Source organism: Symphalangus syndactylus, chromosome 14 (assembly GCF_028878055.3).
Source record: "Symphalangus syndactylus isolate Jambi chromosome 14, NHGRI_mSymSyn1-v2.1_pri, whole genome shotgun sequence".
In the NCBI taxonomy this organism is placed as follows: Eukaryota; Metazoa; Chordata; class Mammalia; order Primates; family Hylobatidae; genus Symphalangus; species Symphalangus syndactylus.
In genome coordinates, this window is record NC_072436.2 from 49,389,403 (window position 1) to 49,415,900 (window position 26,498).

A 26,498-nucleotide genomic window follows, 5' to 3' on the forward strand; every position below is an offset into this window, starting at 1 on the left:
GCAATGTGAATTACTGACCAATCATACTTGTATTTCAATATATGTCTTGGATCCAATGCTCTTGATGGAAAGTTCTTAGGAATTCTTAGTAACTAATTCTTGGGGTGATTAACTTCTCTCACTCACAGGGAATTCATCTAAAGGTACCCCACACTAAGTACATGGCAGAGCATGCAAGTTTGCTCCAAGTCCTTGGAAAAAATCTTCTTGCTGCTTATAGATCCATGTTTAATAGCTTCAACATGGCAAACTCAATAGCTCTCTTCTGAATTCCAGAAATCCTCCTTTCACAGTTACAGGAAGACAGACTCTTGAGAAACACCAAAACAATCTTGTGGACAATAACACTATTTTTTTTGGAGCAAAGGACTGTGGGACCTGTGATGGTCCCCGCCATGTCCACAGTTAGCTGTCCACCTTGACCGAACCTCGACCAAAGAGGCCTTGCCCTCACTCTCCCCTCCAGACTCACCCTCCTCATCCACTGCATGAAACAGAGGTTTGGGTCTTAAGGCCACCCTCCTTACTCCACCCAAGTACTCTTCTTGGCTTATGTTTCTTTGATAACCAAAGCTGAATGCCTTCCTTCCTCTGTGTAGGCTCTTCATCGGGATTATTTCTTGTGCCTCTTGCTTCTGAAGTGACCCTGTCCGAGAGAGTGAGCTGAACATGATGGATGGGGATCCTGGATCACTGCTGTCATCATCTAGGAAAACATCATGGCGAGAAGGGGAAAGAACAAGACTTAAGATCAGAGTTAAGACTTAATATCCACATGGCAGGAACTCAGAGTGAAGTAAAGCTCTTCCTGAGGTTTCAGCTCTACAGTGAACTTTCTTATCAGCACAGTTTTTCCTTCTCGAGGACACTGCCCCAAGCAGATGGGAGGACAGAAGCTATAAGTGCAGTGTCATAAATAAATAGAAATGCATGCAAAATGGTGTATCAAGCCAGTCTCCCCAGGTAAATAAGGTAGTGTCTTTTTACAGAATCAGATCAGTTGGCCATAGACGTAACCCATGGGACACAAAGATGCTTGGTCTTGTCCAAAGCCAATGCTACACACAAGATTATGTGGTGCAGCCATCTGAAAGTGGTTGCTTTTATCTTGGTTTCTTTTTAATCAGTGGTTACCAGAAAGCATTACATCTGAGTTCCAATCCTTTGATACAGAAAAAGTCAATCCTGGAGAAAGGAGGACAGAAGGGAGACACAGCAGAGACCAGGGCGTGACCGGATGCCCTCCTTTCAGATGACTAAGCAGGTGACAGACTGTGACTGGCACTTGATGGGAACTTCCCTTTCCTGATAATTTACTATATGCCTGTCACATGTATCATGCCATTGAATCCTCATAGCGGCCCTTTCAGGTGAGTAAAGTTATGAATCTCACAGGTAAAGTGGCTGAGGTTTCACAAGGTTAAGCAATGCTCAATATCATAAGCTGGTGAATATGGGACCAGAGTTTGAGCAGAGCCTACCCAGCTTCAAATCCACTTCTTACCATCAGGTCTCCTTGCTGTGTGCTTGGTGTATCCACGTGTAAGAGGGAGGGCTACCTCCTGAGAGGGGAGCCAGCAGCTGTCTATGCGATGTCCCCTCTTGGATTCTCTTCCAGACCCCTAACCCATGCCTAGGACATTGCCTTGTCCCCACTTCAATGTGCACACATCTTCAAAGGAATATTTCTCACATACTCTCACTTCCTCAAAGTCTTAGCCTTATAAATTTAATTTCCCTTTAAAAATTCTCCTAAAAATTTAGGTATTTTCTAGAAAACATTAGCCAGGCATGGTGGCGGGCGCCTGTAGTCCCAGCTACTCGGGAAGCTGAGGCAGGAGAATGGCGTGAACCTGGGAGGCGGAGCTTGCAGTGAGCCGAGATCGCGCCACTGCACTCCAGCCTGGGCAACAGAGCAAGACTCCATCTCAAAAAAAAAAAAAAAAAAGAATTTAGGTATTTTCAGACATTTATATTTAAATCTGAAAGCCCTGTTCTTTCTCTCATTCTCCTTCCTAACAAAACAAAACAAAAAATCCATATCTAGAATGAATATACCCGAAGATTTACACTTGAAAAAATGCATTTAGAATGTGGGATACCTGAAAATCTTAAAATATCCTGCTCAATAATGTTTTTCTAAAATGTGACCAGATTATACTAAGAAGCTAACTTGGAAAATGGGCAAGGGAGACCAACTTCTTTAAATAAAGAAAACATTAATTAATATGTCTACATATCTGTCCATTTTTTTTCCCTGACTCTCCTTTAACGTGTGCTCTACAACAAGGCTTGGGACCAGTCCCTCTGGATCCTTGGTGCTTGAAGCACTAGCTAAGGAAACCATGGCCTGGAGGCTTCTGCCCCCAAACCTTGTTCTTTCACTCCAACCTTTCCTGTTGAGCGCTCCATCAGTGGACAGACCCTGGTCACTGTCTCAGTTTCCTGACCACCCTCTGGGTTATTGTACAGTGGACTTCAAGCTCTAGGAAGAGGCATGGGTATGTGACTTGCAAAGTTTCATTCGGCTTAGAGCTGCCCAAAATTGAAGGAAGAAGTTGGCTGGAAAGCAGAAGGCAGAAAAAGGAAGAGTGAGGACTGTGTTTTGTCCTTTTCGCATAACTCTCCTCCACATGGGCACCCAGGCAGTGCAGTTCCAGGCAGAGCAGTGGATACTTTGGCAACAAAATCTGAGTATGTGTTCTTTTACCTCCCACCTGACCAACAGCCTTAACTTCTGGACATGGGCACCCTGGCATGAAAGGAGAAATAAGGAAAGTGCTTCTGCTCAGCACAGGGTGGGCCCCAACACACAGAGAATGAACTACCTGATGCAGGATACACTGTTCAGACACTCAGACTCGGAGTGCAACCTTCCCCGCCTCCACATTTTTTAAACTTGTGGTAAAATATACATAACAAAAAATTGACCATTTTAACCATTTTTTTCATCTAACTATAAATAAGTGTACAGTTCATTGCATGAAGTGCATTCACATTGTCATGTTACCATCGCCACCATCCATCTGCAGAGCTTTCTCATCTGCCTTGATGCACATGGATTCTAAGCAGCTTTAGGTCATATAAGAGGTTTCCAGTCAAGACCTCCCTACTTATAACACCAAGTGAGCCCTAAAGGCAAAAGAGCCCTGGAAGAGCATGTGAAGTCCCCCAAACCAGCATGGAGCTCCAAGACATCCAGAACAAGAAAAGTCCTGACCCTGGAGGGCAAGGGGAGAGCTAGGAAGAGAAGCATTCTCCAAGTTTCAGGTGGGTTAGCCAGGGGCTGCTTGCCTGCAGAACATGACTCTCCACTGTCTCCCCTAGATCCCCTCCAGCCATTCTCTTGGTGCAGAAAGACTTTCGGTTTGGAGAGAAGGATTCTAATGATCAATTGTGCTTGGCTACACGTTGAGGACTATGTCAGCCTTATCCTAATCATTATTATAATCCTTTTTCAATGTGTCATGGCTTATTATTTTTCATAAATCATAACCACAGAAATTACAAATTATTCACAGTAGAGTTAATTCCAAGCAAGCCAGAAATGAGTCTGCATAAATAGGCATAAGTTTCCATGACAAATAAGAACACGTATATAAAATCCTGCAGACATACGACCCATAACATATTGCAGAGCAATGATTTCCCATCTTTAAAACTTATTAAAGAAAACTGCTAACATAAGTGCTATTTCATTACTTTTCCCTCAGATTTCTAGTTTAACCACTGTCTTTGTTCACCTAGATGAAACTTAGAACCAGTCGAGTATATTTGAAAGAAAAGAAATCATTGGGACTAACAGTTCATTCCAAGTCTGAAGTAATTCATGTAGAACTGACATGGTGAAGCGCTGTCTTTCTTTCCAAGGACATCTGTATTTACCCATGTCAAGGCTTCTTTAAGTCCCTAAGTAGTAATAGTAACAGTGACTAATATTTCTTGCACATCTACTTGGTTCCAGACTCTGTTCTAGCATCTTTATATACCTGCTCATATGTGTATCCTGCATGTATGAGACTGGCTTCACATCAGGACAATACAATTGCATATGGAGGGAATCAATATCATCCTCTTTATAGACCAGAAATGACAGTGTGAAGAAGTAGAATTTTATTTTTCCTTCATATATATGCTGTCTATTTTTTCCTGGCATTTTATGGCTTTGACTGAAAGTGTGACTGAGATATCCTTTAGTGAGGACATCCATTAAAAGGCTAGGATCCTGTGACCTATTTATTAGTCTAGTGAATAATGTATGTATGTTTCCAAATGTTAAACAACTCTCAAATTCTGGAATAAACCCCACTTTGCAAGGTGTATTGTACTTTTAATGTTCTGCTGTATTTTGTTTATAATGCTTATTTAAGATTTGTTCATTAGTGCTCAAATGAATCTGCTCCATGGTCATCTCCTGCTACCATAGGCATGCAGTATTGATGCTCATCTCTTAAGAAATAGCTGTCCTCCAGGCGTGGTGGCTCACACCTATAATCCTAGCATGTTAGGAGGCGAGGCAGGAGGATCCCTTGTGCCCGGGAGTTACAGATCAGCCTGGGCAACATAGGGAGACCCTGTCCCTTTTTAATTTTTTTTCTAAAAAAAATTAAATTAAAAAAAGAAAGAAAGAACTGTGACACTTTCTTGTTTTCTCACTCAAATAACAAAAATAGTGCCAGGTTATTTGTACCAGGAAGATTGTTTAAAAAATTTAAACTATCGGCCAGACTCGGTGGCTCACGCCTGTAATCCCAGCACTTTGGGAGGCTGAGGCAGGGGGAACACTTGAGGTCAGGAGTTCAAGACTAGCCTGGCCAACATGGTGAAACCCCGTCTCTACTGAAAATACAAAAATTGGCCGGGTGTGGTGGCACATGCCTGTAATTCCAGCTACTCGGGAGGCTGAGCCAGGAGAATCGCTTGAACTCAAGTGGCAGAGGTTGCATGAGCCGAGGTCGCTCCACTGCATTCCAGCCAGGGTGACAGAGACACTCATCTCAAAAAAATAAAAAAATCATTGGCAACATATAGGAGAGAAAATGGATGACATCCTTGTTATATAGGGTTCTTCAAATTCATCTCAAGAAAATCAACAACCAAATAGAAAAAACAAAACAAAACAAAACAAAACAAAAAACGAGCAAAGGCAGGAAGAGAAAACTTCACCCCAAGAAATATCATTGTTTCCAAAATGTGAAAGATGTTCAACTTCACTAAAAATCAAAGAGATTCATATGAAAATTAAATCTGGCATATAAATTTTATGCTACCATATCACAGATTACTCAGAAGTTTGACAACAGCCCAGTGGTATTAGGAAAAGATCATTCTTACAGACTGTTGTTGTGAGGGCAAATTAGTGATATAATCTTTTTTGATGGTGTTTTGACAATATATATAAAAATTTAAATCTATATGAATTTGACCTCAAAATTTTACTTCCAGGAAAATATACTAAGGGAATAATTGCTTATTTGTGAAAATACCAATCACAAGTGGTCCAGAGTCCTTAATATGTATCATTGTTTATATTTATTAAAAGTTGATAATACCTTAAGTATTTATTAATTAGGAATTAGCTTAATAAGCTTTGGTACATGCATATAATTATTATTAACTCATTAAAAATGAGTATTAGATCCACATCTATTGACATGGAAACCTACGTACAACATTTGTTCAGTGAACTAGGCAATTTATAAAGATTGCAAAACGATGACTATACTTTGCTTTTATGTATAATACCATGCAATGTTTTTGTGATTTTTTTGTGGAGGGAGGTGTCAGTATGGGTAGTGTGGGATCAGGCAGGTATAGGAAGAATTCTAGAAGGGTGCTCACCAAAACATTCTATGGTGATTATACCTTGGCATTAGGGTTGCGAATGCTTTTAACTTTCTTTTTTATGCTTTTCTCTACTGAATGATTTTGATTTTGTATCAAGTATGTTTTTAAATCAGAAAAAAAAGTTTCATTTTGAGGTAATTACATATACTCCTTAAAGATTAAATACTAAAATCCTTTATGTTTAGTTTACTTGCATTTCCAACATGATTTTAACACTTAAAAATTAGGAAAATAAAAATAGATAACATGGCGTATTACATATATTATGTCACCTTTTGCTAATAGCAAATCATTTTATACACATATAAAAATAATAACTTTGCTTTTATTAGAATAAGAAAGTTTCAATAATTCTAAGAATTCCACTTAATAATGAAATATTAAATGGAAAACATCTAATCAGTATATCTGGTGAAATCATTTTAGTGAAATTAAACCAGCTTTGGAGAACTCTGCTCATATGTAAATAGTGGGTGAATATTAGAACTTCAGTGAAACACCCCTTTCACATTTCTTCAAGATGAGATCAAATTATGACCCTTGGGCTCTATCTGGCCTACTTCTTCTTTGTGTATGGCCTGTCAGCTACAAATGGTTAGTACATTTTTAAGGGGCTGAAAAAAATTAAAAGAAGATAATATTTCATGACAAGTAAAAATTATATGAAATTCAAATTTCAGTGTTCATAAACAAAGTTCTGAGTTTCATTTATAAAAGAAGTCGTTTTCTTCCTTTTCTTATCATATAAGTAACCTACATAATGTTCTTAATGTTGCCTCTTGGCCCACACCCCCAGATATTTGCCACCTGACTCTACAGAAAAGCAGTAGAGCAGCCAGGTGTGCAGCTTACCTGAGAACCCAGCAGCCCTTGTGTCTCTTCCCGCAGACTGAGGATTCCCGTAGGGGAAGGAGAGGTAGCGGATATTCTTGGTGCCAGCCTGTGGGTAGCAAGTAGAAAGAAAAAGGAGAATAAGCTGTCTCAATTAGGAGCTGCACATGGCAAATAAAGGGAAGGGCCAGACACTGTGGCTTACGCCTGCAATCCCAGCACTTTGGGAGGCAGAAGAGGGCAGATCACCTGAGGTCAGGAGTTCAAGACCAGCCTGGCTAACATGGTGAAACCTTGTCTCTACTAAAAATACGAAAATTAGCAGGGCGTGGTGACAGGTGCCTGTAATCCCAGCTACTCAGGAGGCTGAGGCGGGAGAATTGCATGAACCCGGGAGGCAGAGGTTGCAGTGAGCTGAGATCGCACCACTCACTGCACTCCAGTCTGGGTGACAGAGCGAGACTCCGTCTCAAAACTAATAAAATAAAATAAGGGGAAGAACACAGACCTGCTCTGTGGCATCTTGTTTGGATTACTGGCTTTTAGTTTTTTTGTTTTGAGAAGGCAGAACACGCCAGTCTCCAATATGTATTTCCTTTCCCTCTCATGATAAAATAGACCATTAGCAACCTTTGAAAGTTACTCTCATATCCCCACTGAGGTTAGGTTTGAGATTAGGGTCTGCTTCTCACCCAGCCTCCATCCAAATTGCCAGTAAGACTGGTTTGTTGTGGCCTCCAATGGGAAGATTGCAGGAACACAGTGGCTGATGTGAACGTGAGCCCAGGAGTCTTGGTAACAACCAATCCTTTCCTATACCTTCTTGGGAGAGAAGTAAGCATCCTGGGGTCAGAGGGTCTGGTCCAGACCCAGACCCCATGGTGACCAGGTACTGACCATGAGGACTGAAGGGCGTGGTCAGTACCTGGTCACCATGAGGTCTGGATCTGGACTCACAGCACATTAAGTGCGTTGCAGTCCCTGACCCACCGTGGAGGGAAGCACCCTATGGGCAGATGCCTTGGGGCCCTGAACCCAGAGAAAAAGTTTGCTCTGGTGTCCTGCACTCTTGCTTTAGTATCTGTCAGGTAACAAGGTGGGGTTTTGTTTGTTTAAACATCGATGGTCATGCATGTGAGATCCTGTATAGGAACAGGCTCAGCAGGTGACAAACATTTGCAGACTGAAGTAATGTCCCCAGTCCCCAGCCCCAATGTACCGGCTTTCCCCAGGGCAGGCTGTGGCCTTTCCTCATGCTCTCCCTTAAGGTGTTCTGGCGGCGGATCAGAATCTCTTTAGCCTGCTTCTCACTTGTTTGGGGTTTGAGGTTGTATTTGTTGTAGGACAGGGTCTGCAGAGAAAATGGAATGTCAAATACGTAAGGACTCCTCCATACAACTTTCAGCCAAGGAAGCTAAGGAAACATCAGGAACCTAAGACCAGGAGAACAGGTGAGCACCTTGGAGGTCAGCTAAGCATTTGCCTTGATTATGAACGAACAAGCCTCAGCCCCAAGAAGAAAAGTCTATGACCCCAGGTCACTGCTCTCAGGGCGGACCTGTAGCTGGAGCCTCTGCCTCCTGCTCTAATCCTTACAGAGGTCCTTTTCTTAGTTACCAACAGACTTGGCCTGCCCCATACATAGACTTTCCTTTCCAGGTCATGTTTTTGATGCCAGACCAGTGAATTTAATAAGAAAGGAAAATATCAAAACTAAACTACTTTGGGAATTTCCATACAGTTGTTGTTTTTTAATTTTGCCAATTAAGAATACACACACACACACACACACGATTTCTATCACCATTATCATCAATTCAGAAAGTCTCTTAACCAAAGTCACAGGAAGAACATAATTTGAGATTTGAAAAAATAGTCCTTCAAATTGAATCAATTTAGCTTTATGAGAATTTCTTCCTTGTCCCTTACCCCAGACCAGTGGAACTTGTCATGGACCCTAGGCCAACATTAGTCAGTCCTCAGACAGATGTTTGCAAAATGCTGAACTGAAATTTCTTCTCCCTCTTGGTGCTCACTAAAGGTCCACCCGCAAATGCTCAGTTTGCCAGGGTTCAGTAGGTGACACACTGCGTGCACTGATAAACCACAAAGTCCTGGTGGATGACAGGATTGGGGCAGCAGGGGCTCTCCCTCCCAAGTGATGGTTGCTGTGATGGGGTAGTCAGTTTCACTTCAATAGAGAAAATGCTCTATGTGCCATGTGTTGTGGAAGGCACAGGATTAAATAAGTGAGTAAATTAGAATTACAGTCTTCAAAAGGCTTACAGTTTCCTGGAGAAGTCAAACCAATAGGGATAAGATGCTATGCGTGCAGCTAAGTGATAAGATTCTGGGATCATCAGGGGGTCGTACAGTACAGGCAAAAGGCACTTCATCCAGTCTTGGATGGGAAAGGTTCAGTGTACTGAGATAAGTCTTGAAAGATGAGTGAGTGTTATCCTGGAAACAAATTCCAGGAAGAGAAAACACATGAGCTAAGACATCAGCTGGTAACCACCTTGGAGGTGAGAGGTCAGAGGATGTGCTGGAAAGGAGCCAGAAATGAGTCTGTTACCACAAAAGAATGGGGTGCTTCATTCAAAGTGCGTGAGAGGTGAGACTGGAGGGGCATGGAGGGGCTGGGGCCAGGCCACAGGCAGCCTGCCAAGGAGTAGAGGCTCCGTTTTTCAGGTCATGTGCTTTTTAGGAGGGTGCACACACTCCAAAACATGCTACAAGATGCCCCACAGGGTGAGAAAGAAAATACGGATACTTCTATTTCTATTGATTTTTATCCAAACAAATACAAAACAGATTAAGCTCTATTAGTACTTAATATAATAATTTATAACGGGCCCTCACTCAGTCCATACATGAGACGGTCAAGTCAACAAGGGATTGATAATGGCATCCTCATCGGTTTCACCGGCTTGCAGTTCATTGTTTGTGTTTCAGTATATGTGCATCCAGTTAAGCAGATTTGTGGTTTCCATTAGCTATTAACTAAAGTAACCCTCACAAAATAGATAATTGTATAAAAATAGTGCAGTAAAGAAGGTGTAAACTGGACTGCCAAGGTGGCTCACACCTGTAATCCTAGCACTTCAGGGGGCCAAGACAAGTGGATCACTGAGCCCAGGAGTTTGAGACCAACCTGAGCAATGTGACTAAACCCTATTTCTATAAAAAATACAAAAAAAAAAAAATAGCTGGGTGTGGCGGTGTGAACCTGCGGTCCTAGCTACTCAGGACGCTGAAGTGGGAGAGTCGCTTGAGTCTAGAAGGTCAAAGCCACAGTCAGCCATGATCATGCCACCGCACTCTAGCCTGGGTGACAGAGTGAGAGTGACAACTGTCTCCAAGGGAAAAGAAAAGATTGCATAAACTGAAGGCCAAGGGAACAGTGTGGGAATGGTAAATCCAACTTTCTCCTTCTCCCAATGGGAGCTCTTTAATGTCCACTTTTGGCAAATTAACAGATCTGACAAGAATTTGCCCCAAAAAGTTGAATTTTGAGGACATTCTGAAATATGAATTCTTGTCTATCATTAGTAATGATACACCTCAACCTATGTGCATTTTATACATTGAAATATTAAAAAATGGTAACATGACACTGCCGTGAAAAATAACACAAGAATTAGGAATATAGAGACAAACTTTTACAATTGTTTATCAATTTTAAAATCATGCAAAACTGAATTCAGTGTGTGTGTGTGTGTTTCTCTACATACAATGTATTGCTAGTAGGATTTCCTACACCTAGACTTGGGAGGTGGCTGCACTTTGTAAGGAACACTTGGACATTTTGGCTTCCTATTTCACCTCCCATAACCTCCTGTGACCAACATGCTTCTCTATTTTGCCTATCTGCAGGGAGCATAGAAGACTCTATGCATATAATGTCCATGCAAGTGTCTTCCCTCCTCTCCCTCCATTTCTGTGTTATAGAGGAGCTTGCATTTCCCACTGGGCCTTGAGCCCTAAAGGGGAATGAACTTTGTCTTATTCAGTGCAGTGTTCCTGATGCCCGGCACATTCTAGATGTGTATTAACTACTTGCTGAAGGAAACTGAAATTGATCTCTTCCTTTGAAAGTATGTAGAAATTCTGAGAGTGATCTGATTATCCAGGCTACTCGAGAATCACCCATCAATCTGTGACCTATCCTGGAGGTCTGGGCTGAAGTCAGTTTCTTCTCTTGTAAGTTTAGTGACAGTGTTTCTCAATCTCCACCCCCACTGTGTTTCAGAGAGCTTCCTCTGTGGTTGTCCTACCGAAAACCTCCAGAGGTGAGTCCCTTAAGTTTTCCAGCCATGAAGATTCTGTCCTGGGTGTACTGAGTCGAAGGACTTCAAATAGAATTGGCTGGAGTCCTCCTAGGAGCAACAGACCCAGCAGGGCCAGCTCAGTTTCGGATCAACTGTGCATTAGGGTCGCCTACAGTCAAACTCTGCCTTCATCCTGGCCCTGCCCTGAGATAAATCCCGATGCCCAAGATGGCCTCTTTCAAGATGTGAACAGTGAGAAATGCCCTGGCTACCAGGCCTGCATCTATCACCCAGGCTAGAGAGTGCAGGATAGCTAATGTACACCCTTTGTGGCATTCCTCAAAAATGTAGATTGTCTGCTAGAAACAGAGTAAATGTATAATTGTCCTGAGTTGCATTTTCAGGTAGACTTTTCCTTCAAGAGATCAAGAGGACCGTGGTGGAAGAGAGAATTCTTATGACCTTTGTAAAGCTGAGTAAGGAAAGGAAGACGGGAAGGGGTAGGACTGGTGAGTTTGACTTACGGAGTAAGCAAAGTAGAGTCAAAAAGCCACCTCATAGGCTTGTAACTGTCCTCTGTTTATCAATTGTGTTCTCCCTATTTGGCTCCCAAGGTCGTCAGCAATAAACTTTTTAAAGGGAAAGAGGGCTTTGTGCTTTAATTTGAGGGCAATGAGGAAGGGAGGTGCTGTATAGCTTAGAAAGTAGAACTCTGGAAAGCAGAATGAGTAGGATACTTATTAAAAGAGACGAAAGGATGCTATCTTGGAAACTGCATCCAAGGAAGAAAAGAAAGGATGAGCAGCTGACCTTATTTTAGACTGGATTAGAGTCCTAGGATCTCCATCTCCGTTTCTAGACCTTTCCCTAAACTTGGCCTTCATCCACATAGGGAAAAGGCTGAGTACCGGGTACCTTATGGGCTCTGGCTCTCACTAAGCTAGCCACATTCTTCAAACCAGGAAGTTGTTATCTATTATTTATCTAAGGCAGGATGTGATAGTCTTACTGAAACAGTTTCACTTGGAATGATTTGAAAGCTGTGGAATTTACTCTAAGCACACTACCATTAGTGCTGACCTGTATTCCTCCAGCTGGTGCAGAGCCTTTCACTGACACATTCCTCTTAATCATCGACCTTTGAGTTGAAACAGGAGACCAGAAAACATTCACTTTCATTGGATTATATAAGTCCAGAGTCATGAAAAGAGCACTGGGTGGGTGGGTAGAAGACCTGTGTTCTTAACCTGGATTTGTTTTGTAACCTTGAACAAGTCAGATAACCAACTCCACTGACCTCAGCATCTTCTCTTTGAAAATGGGGAGCTTTGCCTAGGTGATTTTGTTTTAGTTTCATTAAGACTATGATCAATGACACAGTCACAAAACCAAAGGCCTTCAAAATGAATTCATTTCTAATCACACCCAAGTATTAGGATTAAAATGGACGATCAAATCCTCAAACTTGAAAAAACTTCTCATTATATGACTTCGTTAGATGACTAATTAGATGGAATATTATTTAACTAAGTCAAAGTTTCAGAAAGATTCATCCACTGTCCTCAGAAATCTTCTTAGTATGCACTTTGGACCAGGTCCCAAGGACTGGTAGAGATTTCACACCTAGTTCCAAAATTGAGAAATAAGATGTCTCCTTTTATTCTGGCATTTATTCGTTATAAATTACAGTTTCAATATTGTAACCTAAACTATCTCAACTTTCTCAACTTTACTATAGTCAATGCAATTGGGACAACTGCACTGTGATCAACATCCTGGTGCCATCTTTGTTCTGTGGTATGGTGGATGAGCTTCTCTGCAGAGAGACCTGCTAGTTCTGGAAAGCACCAGGCTGCAGGGCTAGGGCAGCCTGCCCCCTAGAGACGGTAACTAGATTTGCATTTCTTTTTATGCCACAGGTGCCAATTTTGCAGCAGAAACATGACAATTAACTTTCTATTCTCCAAACTAAGCAGAGAGAAAATATTCAGCAAGAGACCACCTTACAGTGGGTGACGTGAACATCAGGAGACTCCTGAAGGACTGTTTTCAAGGACAGACAATGGGGACAACCCAGGTAGCTCATACACACCCTTTGCCGAACTTGGTACATGTTGGATGTCAGAATGTCCCTTATGGACTCCACATCTTCAGGGGAAAGTCTTTTGATTCCTTGTATCCTCTGGGCCCTGGAATCATTATTGGAGAAGAGACAAGCATTATTCTTTCATTTGGAAAGATGTGCCACAAAAATATCCGTGGGCCTTGCTCTGTACTGAGGGGAATCCTAAGTTCCAGAATCCTACATGTAATTTTTCCTATTGTTTTAATAAGATGATTTGATGTCAGAACATATGTCTTGACTTCAGGTTTTGAAAATACTGTTCCTTTGCCTATAGCTTATATATGGTAATTATTCCAACCCATTTTTTAAAAAAGGTCTAAAGTGGTAACAAGTTATTTTTTTCCTCGAAATCTGTTATGAACTGAAGTGTTTGTACAATACAATAAAAATCAGTTGTTAGAAAATGACACCATACCATGCAGTCCAAATATTTTACCATTAAACGCAACAGAAAAAAATGATTCAGTCAAAGACAAACTCTTTGCTAGTTTTGTACTTACCTATCTCATTGAGGACAGGTGACAAACAATTCACAGATTAATACCATCTATACACCACATTTTGATTAGCATTTATCTAATAGAATATTAGTTTCATGAGTACATTTATATTGGAATTGTACCTGTAGGGATTTTATCTTTGGTTAAGAAATAATTGAAGGAACCAAAATCACATTTTACAAGGGCAATTAGACCATTTATACCCTGAGAGCCAGCCCAGCTCTAAGATATTGTACACCGTGACCCCTTCCCACCTCTGGAAGGGATTAAAAACCGGGTTATGCCTGTGTCCAGGTTAGCAGTCAATGCACAATTGTCCTCTGGGGATTATAAAGTCCTGACATTGCTAGGGGAAGAATTATCATGTGACAAATGTATTTGATTACACTCTAGTGGCAGTAATTTTTAAAAACTTTGTATTACATGAATAATATATATATTCCATGTGGGACATAAGAACAAAAAGGAGAAAACTAAAAATAATTAACTCCCTTTTTAATACTATCACCTTCCTTAACATCTTGATATAAACCTTAGTGGGTTTGTTTGTTCGTCTGTTTGTTTCTAGCCTCAGCTCTTTTGAATTTTGAATGCATAAGGGCACTGAAGCCTTTGACAACTGCTTGCATATGCTCTTAAGATAATTGGCTACAAACATGAGTATTTATTAGTCTTAATACAGGCCACCTTTTAAGTATTTTTCAAAACATTAGTAGCAATACAGCCATAAATAGTGAAGACATTTTAAAAGTAATGTAGATTTGATAAAAGATATTAAAGGACTTGGATACCGAATATCACAGCAAGCCTGGATTTTGTTTAGCAATGCTATCTGTAGACTGACTAATGTCCTCTCTATAAACTGATGGAAATCTGTTTCCATATCGTAAAGCTGCAAGTGCCACCTCTATTGATATACAGTTACCACCCTTGGTGATCTAAACATTATTATCAGGGCATTTAAACCTAACTGTTTAAATGTCCTTCAAATAACATTTATTCTGATTTAGATATGCCCACACACTTTCACAATCTGAACACATTCCTTTAATGTGGTGAATGTGCTGTACTGCTAAGCCGAAACAACAGCTAGTCAAATAGTTCCATTTTTGTGTTCATTATGAAACAACCTAATAGGAAAAACCATTGATAAAGGAAATGGTAAAGTTACACTTGATATAGCAGTAGCTCTAACTTGGCACTCTTCCCAGTTTATAATTGACCACTTTGGGGAGGACGAACTTAGTTAAAGTCCATTCAAGCTCTGGCTGGAATGGGTGCTCCAGGTATCCCAAAGGCATTTCCCTTCATGGAGCCACACTGAGAAGCCGCAGCTATAGAATTATGCAGCTATCATTCTACAGCTATAGAATTGACCCACTTGGGCAAGGTGATACCTGGAGTTTTCTTCATGCCACTTCATTAGCAAAATCGTCCCTGAAATACTCACAGCACAAGCACAGGAGATACAGCTTTAGAAAAAACTGAATGAGTGATCATTTCTATATCAAGTCAACTTATAAACCAAAAGACTCTTGTCACTGGACCATTCGTTCATTATCCTTAAAGGAGATCTTCATCACCTTAAATAAAAGTTCTGCAATAATTTCAATCAAACTGGAAAAATCTGAACCTAAGTATACTGAATACAACATTCATCTTTCCCATAACTCTTCTTACTTATCTTTTATATTGATACATAATAGTTGTACATAGTTTTGGGGTATATGTGATAATTTGATACATTCGTATAATCAAATTAAGGTAATTGGGATATCCATCACCTTACATTTTTATCTTTTCTTTATGTTAGAAACATTCAAATCATTCTCTTCTAGCTATTTTGAAATGTACAGTTAGTGTTAACTATAGTTACCCTACAGTCCTACTAACCACCAGAGCTTATTTCTTCTCTCTAAGTGTATATTTGTTCTCATCAATCAACCCTCAATCATTTTCTCTTTTGGTCAGTTGCTATAATAATGTAAAAAGAAGCTTCAATTCTACTATAACTTCTAGTAGAATACACATATCATAGTATGAACTTCCAAAATATCATATATGGTTTGCGAATTTATTTAGAAGAACACATCTTTTTTTAAGCAGCTAAGATGTGAAGTCTGTAGGAAAAGTGGGCTCAGAGGACAGGAAAACTTGCCTGCGGTGCACACAGTGGAACCCACCAGCAGCCCTGTGTGCAGCTGCTTAGCATGTTTTTACAGAGGTCACCAAGATGAACAACATTTGGAATGAGTGATGAGTGGCTGAGATGATGCTGCTCCTCAAAATACAGTGTTCCATTGTGGCAGTGAAAAATGGCATCAGAACCTGCGTCTTCACTACAGTGAAGTTACTTTAGGCCTCTTTAAAAGAAATGACACATTAAAATTATCTGGGAGTTTTAAAATACGTTTTGAAGTTGCATGGTTGTTATGTTTGTTATGCCTATAAATATATAAATATTTTATATTTTAATATCACTTTAATCAAAAAATGTTTAAAGCTTCAACACTTTTAATCAGCTTGAGTATCTCTGATAATTTCTAACAGCTTATTACTCACTGGTGAGATGAGCTGCTTCATATTTGAGATAGCAATCAAAGTGCATATTCTACTTATTCATAGGATTGTTTTGAGTTTCAAATAAGATAATGTATGTAAAAGCAATGGGATTCCAAAAAATCAACATCATCCAAACTGTGCAAATAGACAACCATAGTGGCAGTGTTCTCCTGAAGGTCATAGAATTTGAAAATCTAAACCTTTTGTAGAACAATTGCTTGAACTTCTAAAGAAAAAAATACCTGTGCATTTTGTTGTTATCATCTCATACAGAATAATAAAAAGCGAGCTGAGTACACACTTCTTTTTCCTATTATTGTATGAAGGTTTGTTTGGTAAGAAATTAGCTGCTTTGATCTCAGGAGAGGAATTCCTTTTTGCTTGACGTCCTACAGATTTCTGATGAGATCAAATAAAGGCAATTTAAATACTAAATATGTATTAAATATCAACTTTAAAAAATCTCTCCCACCCTAGTTAACTAACTGCTTGGGGTGTACGAGGAGAAAAAAAATTATCTCGTACCTATAAGGCTCTCTCACTAATCTTAAATTCATTTCTAAAGAAATAATTGACTTAACCGGCAGGCCCCCACTCCAAATAAAACTGGTTTAAAGATTGCCTTGAGATCAGAAATTAAGGCAAATGCTTATGACTGATGCAATGTAATACAAAAATTCAAAATATGCTTTGCCACCTGGCAGACTGATTCTCATTTGAGATAAGCACCCATACCTTCCTAAACCAAGTGCTCACATAAGTAAGCAAAGCAATTAAGGAAGTTTCTAATGGTCTAAACTGCATTAATCAGCATTCATCCTTCAGTGAGCAGGTCAAAAGCAAGGAGCCCAGGTGAGGTGCACCTCTCATAGACTTGCATAGCTCTCTATTCTTTATGATTATGTTTGTGTGGCCTTTATTGTTAACGTCATGACCCTACCAGGTTATGGTGTCCATGAGGGCAAGGCCTGTGTCCACTTCACGGTGCCTGGCACATAGGAGGTGTCTTAACAGACAGGATTGGATCAAAGGTGTCAAATGCAAGGGGGTGCAAAGAACTCAGTTAACTAAGGTAAGTCAGATTTAAATGCAATATTTTTAGAAATAAAGGTCAATGCAAAAAATTCTTGATGAATATAATATCAACATTTTAAATAATAGAGGATCAATATGCCTGATGTTTCCTTTGCCTGGGGCTCCACTATGATGCAGCAGAGCACTGCCAGTATATATTTGTCAACACTTTTCCATTTTAATATCAGAAGTTTCCTTAAAGCCATGTGATGAGCAGGCATCAAAACAAACCAACAACCCCAACCCACCACCCTCAAAGAAAAGTCACTAAGAAATAAGGCAGAAAGCTTTGTATTATACTGAGGATATCTCAGTATAATACAAAGCTTTCTGCCTTATTTCTTAGTGACTTTTAGTTAGGATTCTTCTCAGGCCATGTAAGAAATGCAAGGGTGTTTCTGATTTATTAGCAGGCAAGGGATGAAGGTGTTATCTCAGAAATAACACTCAGGCAACAGTGACAATTTTATTGCTACCTATTCTTAGCTCTTCTTCCAACTTCCTTTTTAAATGTGAAGACATAATTGAAGCATATGATCAAGTGTTTTTACCTGCTGAAGACAACAGGATGGAGGGACTCATGTTCCTTATCCTAAATATATGTTGTGATTAATTTTCCCAATAAATCATTTGTTGGAGAAAAACTGGGCATCTTTGGGAAATTAATGAATTCTTTTGACATTGAAGGGGCTCTCATTAAATGTCAGAGTTAAAACAGCTTTAAGAAGTATTTAGCCAGCTCTTGGGAAAAGTGGCTACCAGAGGCTCTACCACGTTGCATAGAAAATCATCTTGTAATGATGGGTTTGTATTCCAGTATCACCCCTCCCTATGTCCTGCTTCCACAACTCCCTGTTCCCCAGGAATCCAGGCAACTCCCTGCTTCTACTCCAAGCTGGTCTCACATAGACTCAAGGCAAATTTCACAATCTCATGTAGACCCTCGCCTTGGGTGCAATTACAAACACAACTTTCTCTTTACATAGACCACCAATGACCACACCTCTTGCTATCATCACTCCTTCCCAAATCCAAGTTATCATCTCAGAAAGTTAACTCATCTCTCATGTAAAAGAGGAAGAGAAATGGCTTATGGGAAGAAACACAATGGTAGAAAGGACAGAATCACATGCACGGGGGTCATGTCAGGAGGAAAATGAGACAGTCTTGTAAAATATGCTGCAATTCTACACATTCACTTGCCCTTCCCTCCCAAAGAAAGATGTCATACAACTCTAAGGAAGCAACATTTGCTAGAAAGTAATTTTCAGAAACTAGGTAAAATATGTGAGCTTGGGCCAAGCCATAAAAATGCCAAGACTTAGATTACATATTTTAAAAATAATTTCTTATTTATATTTCTGCCTTTTTACTCCTCGTATACCTTTAAATGAGGCAATCAGTCAGTGCCCCTTGGAATTCTGACAGTGAAAGTTTAGAACAAAGAACAGATATGACTCACTGATGGGGTATGGAGAAAGCTGTAGAGCCCAGTATCCCAGTCTCCACCATCTCGATGGCTTGTTTCAGTTCCAGCTTCTTGTACAAAGAAACAATGCTTGATTTGGGTAAGTTCTTTCTGATGAGGATTTTCCGTAAGTATCTATGATCAAACTTCTTAAACCTAAAAATGAAAACCAACATTTTGGAAACCTTGAACGTCTGTATGTGTTATGTAAGTATGTGTTTCTCTTAAAACAAACTACTTATTACTTAACTTTATTCTTAAGAAACATCAGGACAGTGCCTGGAAGTCGCAGCATTTGAACACATTTTTAAAAAAATTCATAGTATTTATGCATTTTTTAAAATAAAAAAAAGAATGGTCTACTGGCCTGAATACATTGAAAATCAGCTAAACAAAAGGAAGGGACAAGCTGCAATCAGGGCAAAAAGTGTGCATAAGTGAGGCGCGGGGGAGGCCCAGCCCAGCTCAGCTCCAATTGTAAGAGAAGAAATGAGGGGGCTGAAGCTTTTGAACAAGTGTTCCATTCTAATAGCGCATAACAGCGGCAGCTGCACTTACAGTAATACTGGCCTATTCAACCAGAACCCAATAACTTTAAATGGCCCGGTAGTTACAGTAGTTTTGCCCCATTATGCTGCAGATCATTTTGAATCCTACCAATTAAGGGGAAGAAAAAAACCCTACATATGTCCCAGTAGCCTGAATGATGGAGATTCTGAATAGGCGAGACCTCTGGCCAGCCCATTCGACTGAGCTGCGCTATGCATATGGTGCCTTCAGAGTCAGCCTTTTGTTTGGAGTTGGAATTTTCAACACTTTCAATCATTTTACATTCAAAGAGTAGTTTGCCCGCCTGCTTTATTTTCCAGAGGGTCACATAGCTTTCCGGGCTGCTGGTTTATTCTCTGGCAATTGGTTTCCTGGTTCGTGAGGTGCGCAGGCTCTGTCAGCTAAGCCCCTCCAGGGTCAGGGGCTGGCTTCCTGAACTTTGTTGTCCGAGCTCGGCTCAGACCAGGCCTCCTCTTATTCCAACTGGGTCGATCTTCTGTCTTCTAGGTTTCTGCCCTCATGAGAAGCCACGGTTCCTGTGTATTCTCAGCCCACGGTAATCACCTCCCCAACCATAACAACCTCCCTGACTTTCTTCTCACTGAGCTCGCCTTGACCTTGTCCTGTTCAACTCCAGAGGCTGCTGTCATTCTTCCCACACTGGATGCTTTGGGTCTCCTGAGGTGCTGGGTCCTCCCTCTGTGCCCTCCACACCCTGACCCGCTCCTGCTTCCCTGCCAGCCTGCCTGACCACTTCTTCTCCATCTCCTTCCGCACTTTCTTTTCCTTGCCTGCGCCACGAGAGGGAGAGCTTCTCAGAGCCCCATCCTCAGTGAGCTTCCAGCTACTCACTGATAACTCCAGCCGCAACCTCTCTCCTGAACTGGAAACTAAGTCCAGTGAAATATTACATTCTGAAAGGTGAGATATGGTGGAGAAGAGGGATTTGGGCATTTTAAAAAAGAATTACTATATTTGAGAATCTTAAAGATCTTCCACCATGGCCTCCCCAACAATGGAGTAATCCCTTGCCAGGATTCCTAAGGAGGCACCAAACTCCCTTTCTAAACTCCATTTCCAAGCTGGCCATTCCGTGGTAGAGCTGATCTTATCATTGGGAACCTTGTCCTTGTTTTTAACTTAAATACTACTTTTCTAATTTCTACCCATTAGCTGTACTAGTTCTCTCTGAAACAACCTACACAAGTCTACTGCATCTTCCACCTGAAAATTCTTCGTTTTCCAGGCTTAGCATGCCCCGGAATTTCAACTGCTTCCTGTAGGAGATGGCTCTGGAGCACTTTATCTTCTTGGTCTCCATTCCCTGAATTCTCTCTGGTTTTATGCCCAGCTTCCAATGGAACCTTTAGAAGTTACCCACGCCACACGCATCGTTTGTCAGGGAGTGAAACCCTCAGCCTCCTTACTTGTCTCTCACTTGGTAGTGACTCCAGTGCCCACACACATCTTCGATTCCAGCCTTTAAGTGATCCATCAGCTGCCAAACAAACACAAGAAAATGATTGCTGGAGAAACGCGAACTCTAAAAGAGACACAGGACGACTAAGACACTTTAAAAAACAAAGGAGGCTTTAATTTTCTGGAGCCTATCTGACTTTCTATCACTGTGTTCATGTAATAAAATATTTGAAGACTTTCATAGTAATTTCAACTTTGTTTTGCGGTTTAAAGACTCTGTAGAGAAGTTTCTTGATAATTCACATAATACGTAAAGAAAACAGGGCACCAGGCATTCGCTTTGGATAATACTTTTCTAGAATGATCTAGGAAATTTCTCATTACTGAAATCATTTGGAGGATAATTAATAATAATAAAATATATCATATTTAAGATACTAAATAATTGTAATAACTTACTTTTAATTTCATTGCAAAAGAAAAGAACACACTGTTATCCAGTCATATAATTTCTGAAAATATAATTCTATATTCTACTATAACATAGAATAACAAAATACCTATATTCCTCATTTTAACATGCTTGTTTGATCTAAGTACTTGCATTTCACCACTCAAGCAAATTATATTGCATTTGTTTTATCCAAAATTGTTTATGGAAATTTAGGAAAAAGTGCAAATCTTCAAAATAATTATGAAATTATTCTCCAAATATTTTAAATTTGAAATTATTGAAGTCTATACTGGCTTCTGAATTTTGTTTTGAAAAACAGATTCAAATATTAAATTAATTATTAAATAATTGATTCACTACCTTCTACCAAAAATTATAACTTTTTTGAGGAAAAGAAAAATAAATGACAGAAGAGTGAAATATCCAAGTTCCATGTACTTAGGTGGATTATGTAATTTGTCAAAATAATAAATCATGGGAGATAAAGATAGATGTTAAGGAGTCACATGTTTTAAAACGGTTACTACTTATCCTTATCTGTTAATTATTTTCAAATGGCCTTGAAAATTTTTCATTAGGATTTCCTGGAATTTAAATAACCAAATTTACTAGGTCACTTTGACCATGAACTTTAGGGTAGATTTTGGAAGACTTCATTATTCATCAGTTTCTCTAGTATTAAATGGTGAACTCTCAGGGATAGAGGAAACCTAAAATTTTTCAGGTTCAACTATCTCCTCAAAGCTTGAATCTCATGTACAGCAACTATGCCACATGTTCTCAATTACTGGTTAGACACATCTACTTCAGCTTCGGGTATGCCAATCAGGAAATTATTGTCAGAATGCTCTTTCATTAACTGAGTTGAAGTCTCCACCTATAACCCTTCAGACATTAGTTCTCATTTCTATTCCTTGGAGCTGTACACAGTGGTATCCCTTCAATGTTGTGCTGAACTTAAACAAACAAGTAGAAACTATGCCCAATGTCATATTCATCTTTGCCTGACTGGGATATTTTCACTAAAATCTGCCACTCAGCCATGTTTGCAAAAGAAGTAACACCCTTTGCCCCTCCTATATTCAAAAAGGGCAGAGGACCCCATATTTCATTGGAACAGTGATTTTAGAAACAAACAGGACAGTTTTGAACTGTGATAGTATTTTGAGATATCAATTTAGACAGGCAAGTCCCCGGTTATTCAATCAAACAGTACCCTAGATGTTGCTGTAAATGTATTTTATAGATCTGATTAAAGTCCATAATCAGTTGTCTTAAATAAGGGAGATGACCCCAGATAATCTGGGTGGGCCTGATTCAGTTGAAAGGTCTTAAGAACAGTTCTGAGGCTTCCCTGATGAAGAAAAAATCCTACTTGTAGACAGCAGCTTTGGCTCATGTCTGAGGGTTCCAGCCTGCTCTTCTGGATGGCCTGTCCCCTGGATTTTGGGCTTTCCTAGCCAGCCCCAACACTAGTGAAAAACAATTCCTTACAATAAATCTCTTCATATATCTATCTATATCTATATCTGTATCTGTATCTGTATCTGTATGTGTATCTACATCTATCTATATCCATCCATCCTACTGGCTTTGCTTCTCTGTTGAACCCTGATGGAAACACCACCAGCTTGGACAAAAAAGGAGGACAAAATGAAAGAAAGATATCAGACCCTCACAATTCTATAAGCAAGAAATAGACTGATAAAACTACTCAGCTGCAAATTTATGCTACCTTTATAAAAAGAAAAAGGAAGTATGATTCAGAGGGTGAAATTTAGAATCCAGAGGGTGGAACAAAGAGTTGCAAGAGATTAGGGGATTCCCAGCCCTTGAAACCAAATAGAGCTTGCCCAGGAAACATGGAAGTTTGCTTAGTATCAATGACTCCTTTTTTTCTTCCATTATCTCCATAGTTTTTTGAAAGGCAACGGTTATAACTGTTATTCAATGAGTGTCCTACCATATATTTTAAGAGCAGATAACTTGTTTCTTGAGTTTCACAAATTCGTAGATGAAGAGAAACTGAGCCTCAGAATAGATTATACCCAGAGCCTCACTGAGCCCTGCTCTAGATAATGGAGATATTGAGATTTGCGATTTTTGAACTGATAAGATTCAGATGATATTTTGGACTTTGAATTGATGATGCAGTATATTGAGACTTTTGGGGTGTTGGGATAGAAGGAAGGTATTTTGCATGTGGAACAGATATGAATCTTTGGGAGACAGAGGGCAGACTGTGGTAGGGAGAACAATGACCTTGTAAAGATATCCATGTCTTAATCCCCAGAGCTTGTGAATATGGTAGTTTAGTTTAAAGGAGGATTAAGTGGCAGATGGACTTAGGGTTGCTAATCAGCTGATCTTAAGCTGGAGACAGTCTCCTGAACTATCCATGTGGATGCAGTGGGATCATAAAGCTCCTTCAGTGTGGAAGAGGGAGGCAGAAGGATCATTGTTGGAGGGATGCAGCCATTGCGGGCTCTGAAGATGGAAGGGGCCATGGGCCAAGGAAAGCAGGCAGCCTCTGGAAGCTGTGGGAGGTGAAGAAACAGATTCTCCCCAGGGCCTCCAGAAAGGAGCACAGCCCTGCAACACCTGGATTTTGAACTTCTGACCTCCAGAACTATAAGACAATAGATCTGCATTGTTTTAAGCACTAAGTTTGTGACAACTTCCTACAGCAGCCATAGGAAACTTATACAGTCACTCTTCGTACAGTGGGGGAGGAAAGAGGAAGTCTAGTGACGTGTGCACACGTCTCATGGTGACAAAGGGGAAGCGTCTTATTAATTTATTAATTGTGACTGTGAGGTAACTTACACGAATATGAAGCTCTTCATTGATGGATTCTTTTTTATTGGTTTTTTTAACATCCAGGTACCTGACCAGAGGGCCAACTGTGATTCCCTAGATCAGAAATAACAAAATAAAGGGTTTTGTTGTAATGAAGACTGTCACTAGAGAGAGCAAATTTATTAACAAAACTATTAGAATGTCCAATCTATATGTTTTTGTACTAGCTATTACAGAATAAATCCTCCAATGTTCATTTCAGTTTTTCATTCCTTTAAGTACTGCAATAAAAATAGATATATTGCCTGTATTTTAATATAGGAATTTGGTTCCACCCATTAAAATAATCTTTCACTAGTTCATCAAGAGCTAACCAACTAAAACAAAAACTTGTGCTACCTAGTACTAATTAGAATCTCATTTTCAGAAATGTAGAGTGACTATTAGTCACCTGTTACTCAGGAATCTTTTGATTAATATGCTGTATTGATTAAAAGGCAATATATTTTAGAAGTTAAAGGATGGTCACAAACATGATCTAGAAATCTCCAGAAATTTAGTTTGGGTATTGAGCACAGATCTGAAAATCAGATAAAATGCCTTTATTTGTATTTTACTAATTTACTACATTGTCCTGAAATAATCTATTTATTTTAAATATAAGGGAAACCTACTTACCTGAATAAATACAGTAAAGTATATAACTACTAGTGTAGCAGTGACAAACATTTTCTTCCTAGGAAAAAGAGACAGAGGAAGCAAAAATGCAAGTGAAAAACTTCCAGCTCCTCGAACACCACTGTAGAAAATGATGCACTGGTCCTTGATGGAGAAGGGGAAAGTCCGAAACTGGTTACTGATATAGAAGAGAGCAAATACGCCTAGAAAGGGGAAAATATGTATTAGAGCAGAGGATCATGAACGAGCAGAGATACAGAGCTAGCGAACTGAGGTTGTCTGCGCATGCCCTGCAAACAATGCAGCCTAATTCCATCATACATCCATGATTACCTATCCCAGGTAGAGTATCTTTTATGGCTTCTCACTTTGTTAGTTGTGAGACAGTAGCACTTCAAGTGGGAATCTTTGCTACAGTTTATTGGCATGTGTTGTGTGTATGTGTCTGTATTTATGTGTTTAAATTAATAAAATCTTGATTTGTTTAATGTAAGGTATATATTTTCTAATCTATATTCATAATTTTTGTCCTGCCTTCCAAAACTTGTCAAAGCAAAGATATTGTTGAGTGGGTGGGGGGGATAAATGCATTCTTATCATCTCATATTCTCTTTGGGTATCCAAAGGAGGTCTGTAATTTAAAAATGAGAGGGGTCTTCTTAGAGACTGTGGTCTCTACAATCAAATCCCTTATTGTTGGCTTGTCCCTCTTGAGGTTCAATGCGAACAAGGAAGGAAGTTGGCAAGGGTTAGGGGGTGAGTGGGCACTTCTTACTGCCAGTGAGCTTCTTAAACAGCAGGTTTAGGGTGGAAGAGCTTGCTTGAAACATAGAGGAGTTTTCTACCACATTGGTTTTCATCCGCATGTGGTTCACATAACCTAGGTAGCACCAATGCAGTGGTGCCTGCTAGGAAAGGTCCTTTCATTAAAGCTCTGATGAATCAAAGAAGAGTTTCACTTAGTAGAATAAAACTCTTCACATCCTCATGTGCGTCTCATCACACAGACTTGCCAGCAAGCATTCTTTGATAATAGGCACATGGATAGTGCAAAAGATAAGCAAATTTACTTTTTAAAATATTGTTGCATTTGTCCTGGTTCCTCTCCATGCCAGACATGTGACCTTGAGCAAGGTTCTTAACCATTTCATATCCTCAGACTCCTCATCTGCTTGATGAGGTGGCCATAGTTTTTCTCTCAGAACGTGAACGTAAGGATTAAATAAATTTAACATCCATAAATAACATAAGATGCAGCCTTTTACGTAACAAGCCTTCACGAGTGTGAACTACTATTAGTTATGATGAGTCAGGGTGGGAAGAGAACAGGCTATGAGGGGGAGAACCGGATTCTAACACCTGGCTCTGCCAATTGCTGTGATGTGGCCAATTTTGTCACGTTTTGGTGGTTTTTCCATCAATTTCCTCAACTGTAAGAATATGGGGTTGAGCTGGATCATGAAGGATTAACAATGACGAGGTTCCTGCAATATAAATCCTCTCCTAGGTAGTTTCTTTTCTTGTTGGCTGGGCTAAAGCTCTGCAATTTTACTTCTCTTGGCATTAGCTCTACTCCCCTGTAGACTCCCAAAGTATTAGAACTGAAAGGGAACTAAGAAATTTGTTCAAATCCATCCTTCTGTGGTTGAGGAAGATGATTTTGAGCAGTTAAATGTCTGTCCAAGATCAAACAGCTAGTTCGTAATAAGTCCAGTGATAATGATTTGAGATAACAAACTTGTATCACAGCTTCCTCTATTCTCCCCCAAGGAGCCAGCAAACATATATATTCAGAGTTACTTATAGATATCTTAATATTTCTGTATTCTTGTTCATCTCCTCTAGAGCCCGCAACCCATCCTAAATGAACTCGGAATTAATATGTTCAAGATAAGTTCTCAATCATTTCGCCTAATTTCTC

At 39.8% G+C, this 26,498-nt stretch overlaps 1 protein-coding gene and 1 long non-coding RNA gene across 2 annotated transcripts in view; one reads left to right on the forward strand and one right to left on the reverse strand.

The window, feature by feature from the left end:
• Positions 1 to 347: 347 nt before the first annotated feature.
• The window catches only part of SLC9A4 (solute carrier family 9 member A4), a 58,680-nt gene continuing 32,529 nt past the window's right edge, over positions 348 to 26,498 (reverse strand). The window contains exons 5-12 of the mRNA XM_055241817.1: positions 24,578 to 24,780; positions 23,927 to 24,013; positions 20,655 to 20,725; positions 18,673 to 18,834; positions 13,042 to 13,138; positions 7,898 to 8,029; positions 6,700 to 6,787; positions 348 to 706 (exon numbers count right to left, since the gene is read on the reverse strand). Of these exons, the coding sequence (XP_055097792.1) occupies positions 348 to 706; positions 6,700 to 6,787; positions 7,898 to 8,029; positions 13,042 to 13,138; positions 18,673 to 18,834; positions 20,655 to 20,725; positions 23,927 to 24,013; positions 24,578 to 24,780 (1,199 nt within the window). The remainder of the gene's footprint in view (positions 707 to 6,699; positions 6,788 to 7,897; positions 8,030 to 13,041; positions 13,139 to 18,672; positions 18,835 to 20,654; positions 20,726 to 23,926; positions 24,014 to 24,577; positions 24,781 to 26,498) is intronic.
• On the forward strand, positions 18,668 to 20,830 carry LOC129462109 (uncharacterized). The gene is made up of 4 exons (XR_008650763.1): positions 18,668 to 18,778; positions 19,735 to 19,783; positions 20,031 to 20,148; positions 20,707 to 20,830. It is a non-coding gene; the product is annotated as an uncharacterized lncRNA (long non-coding RNA).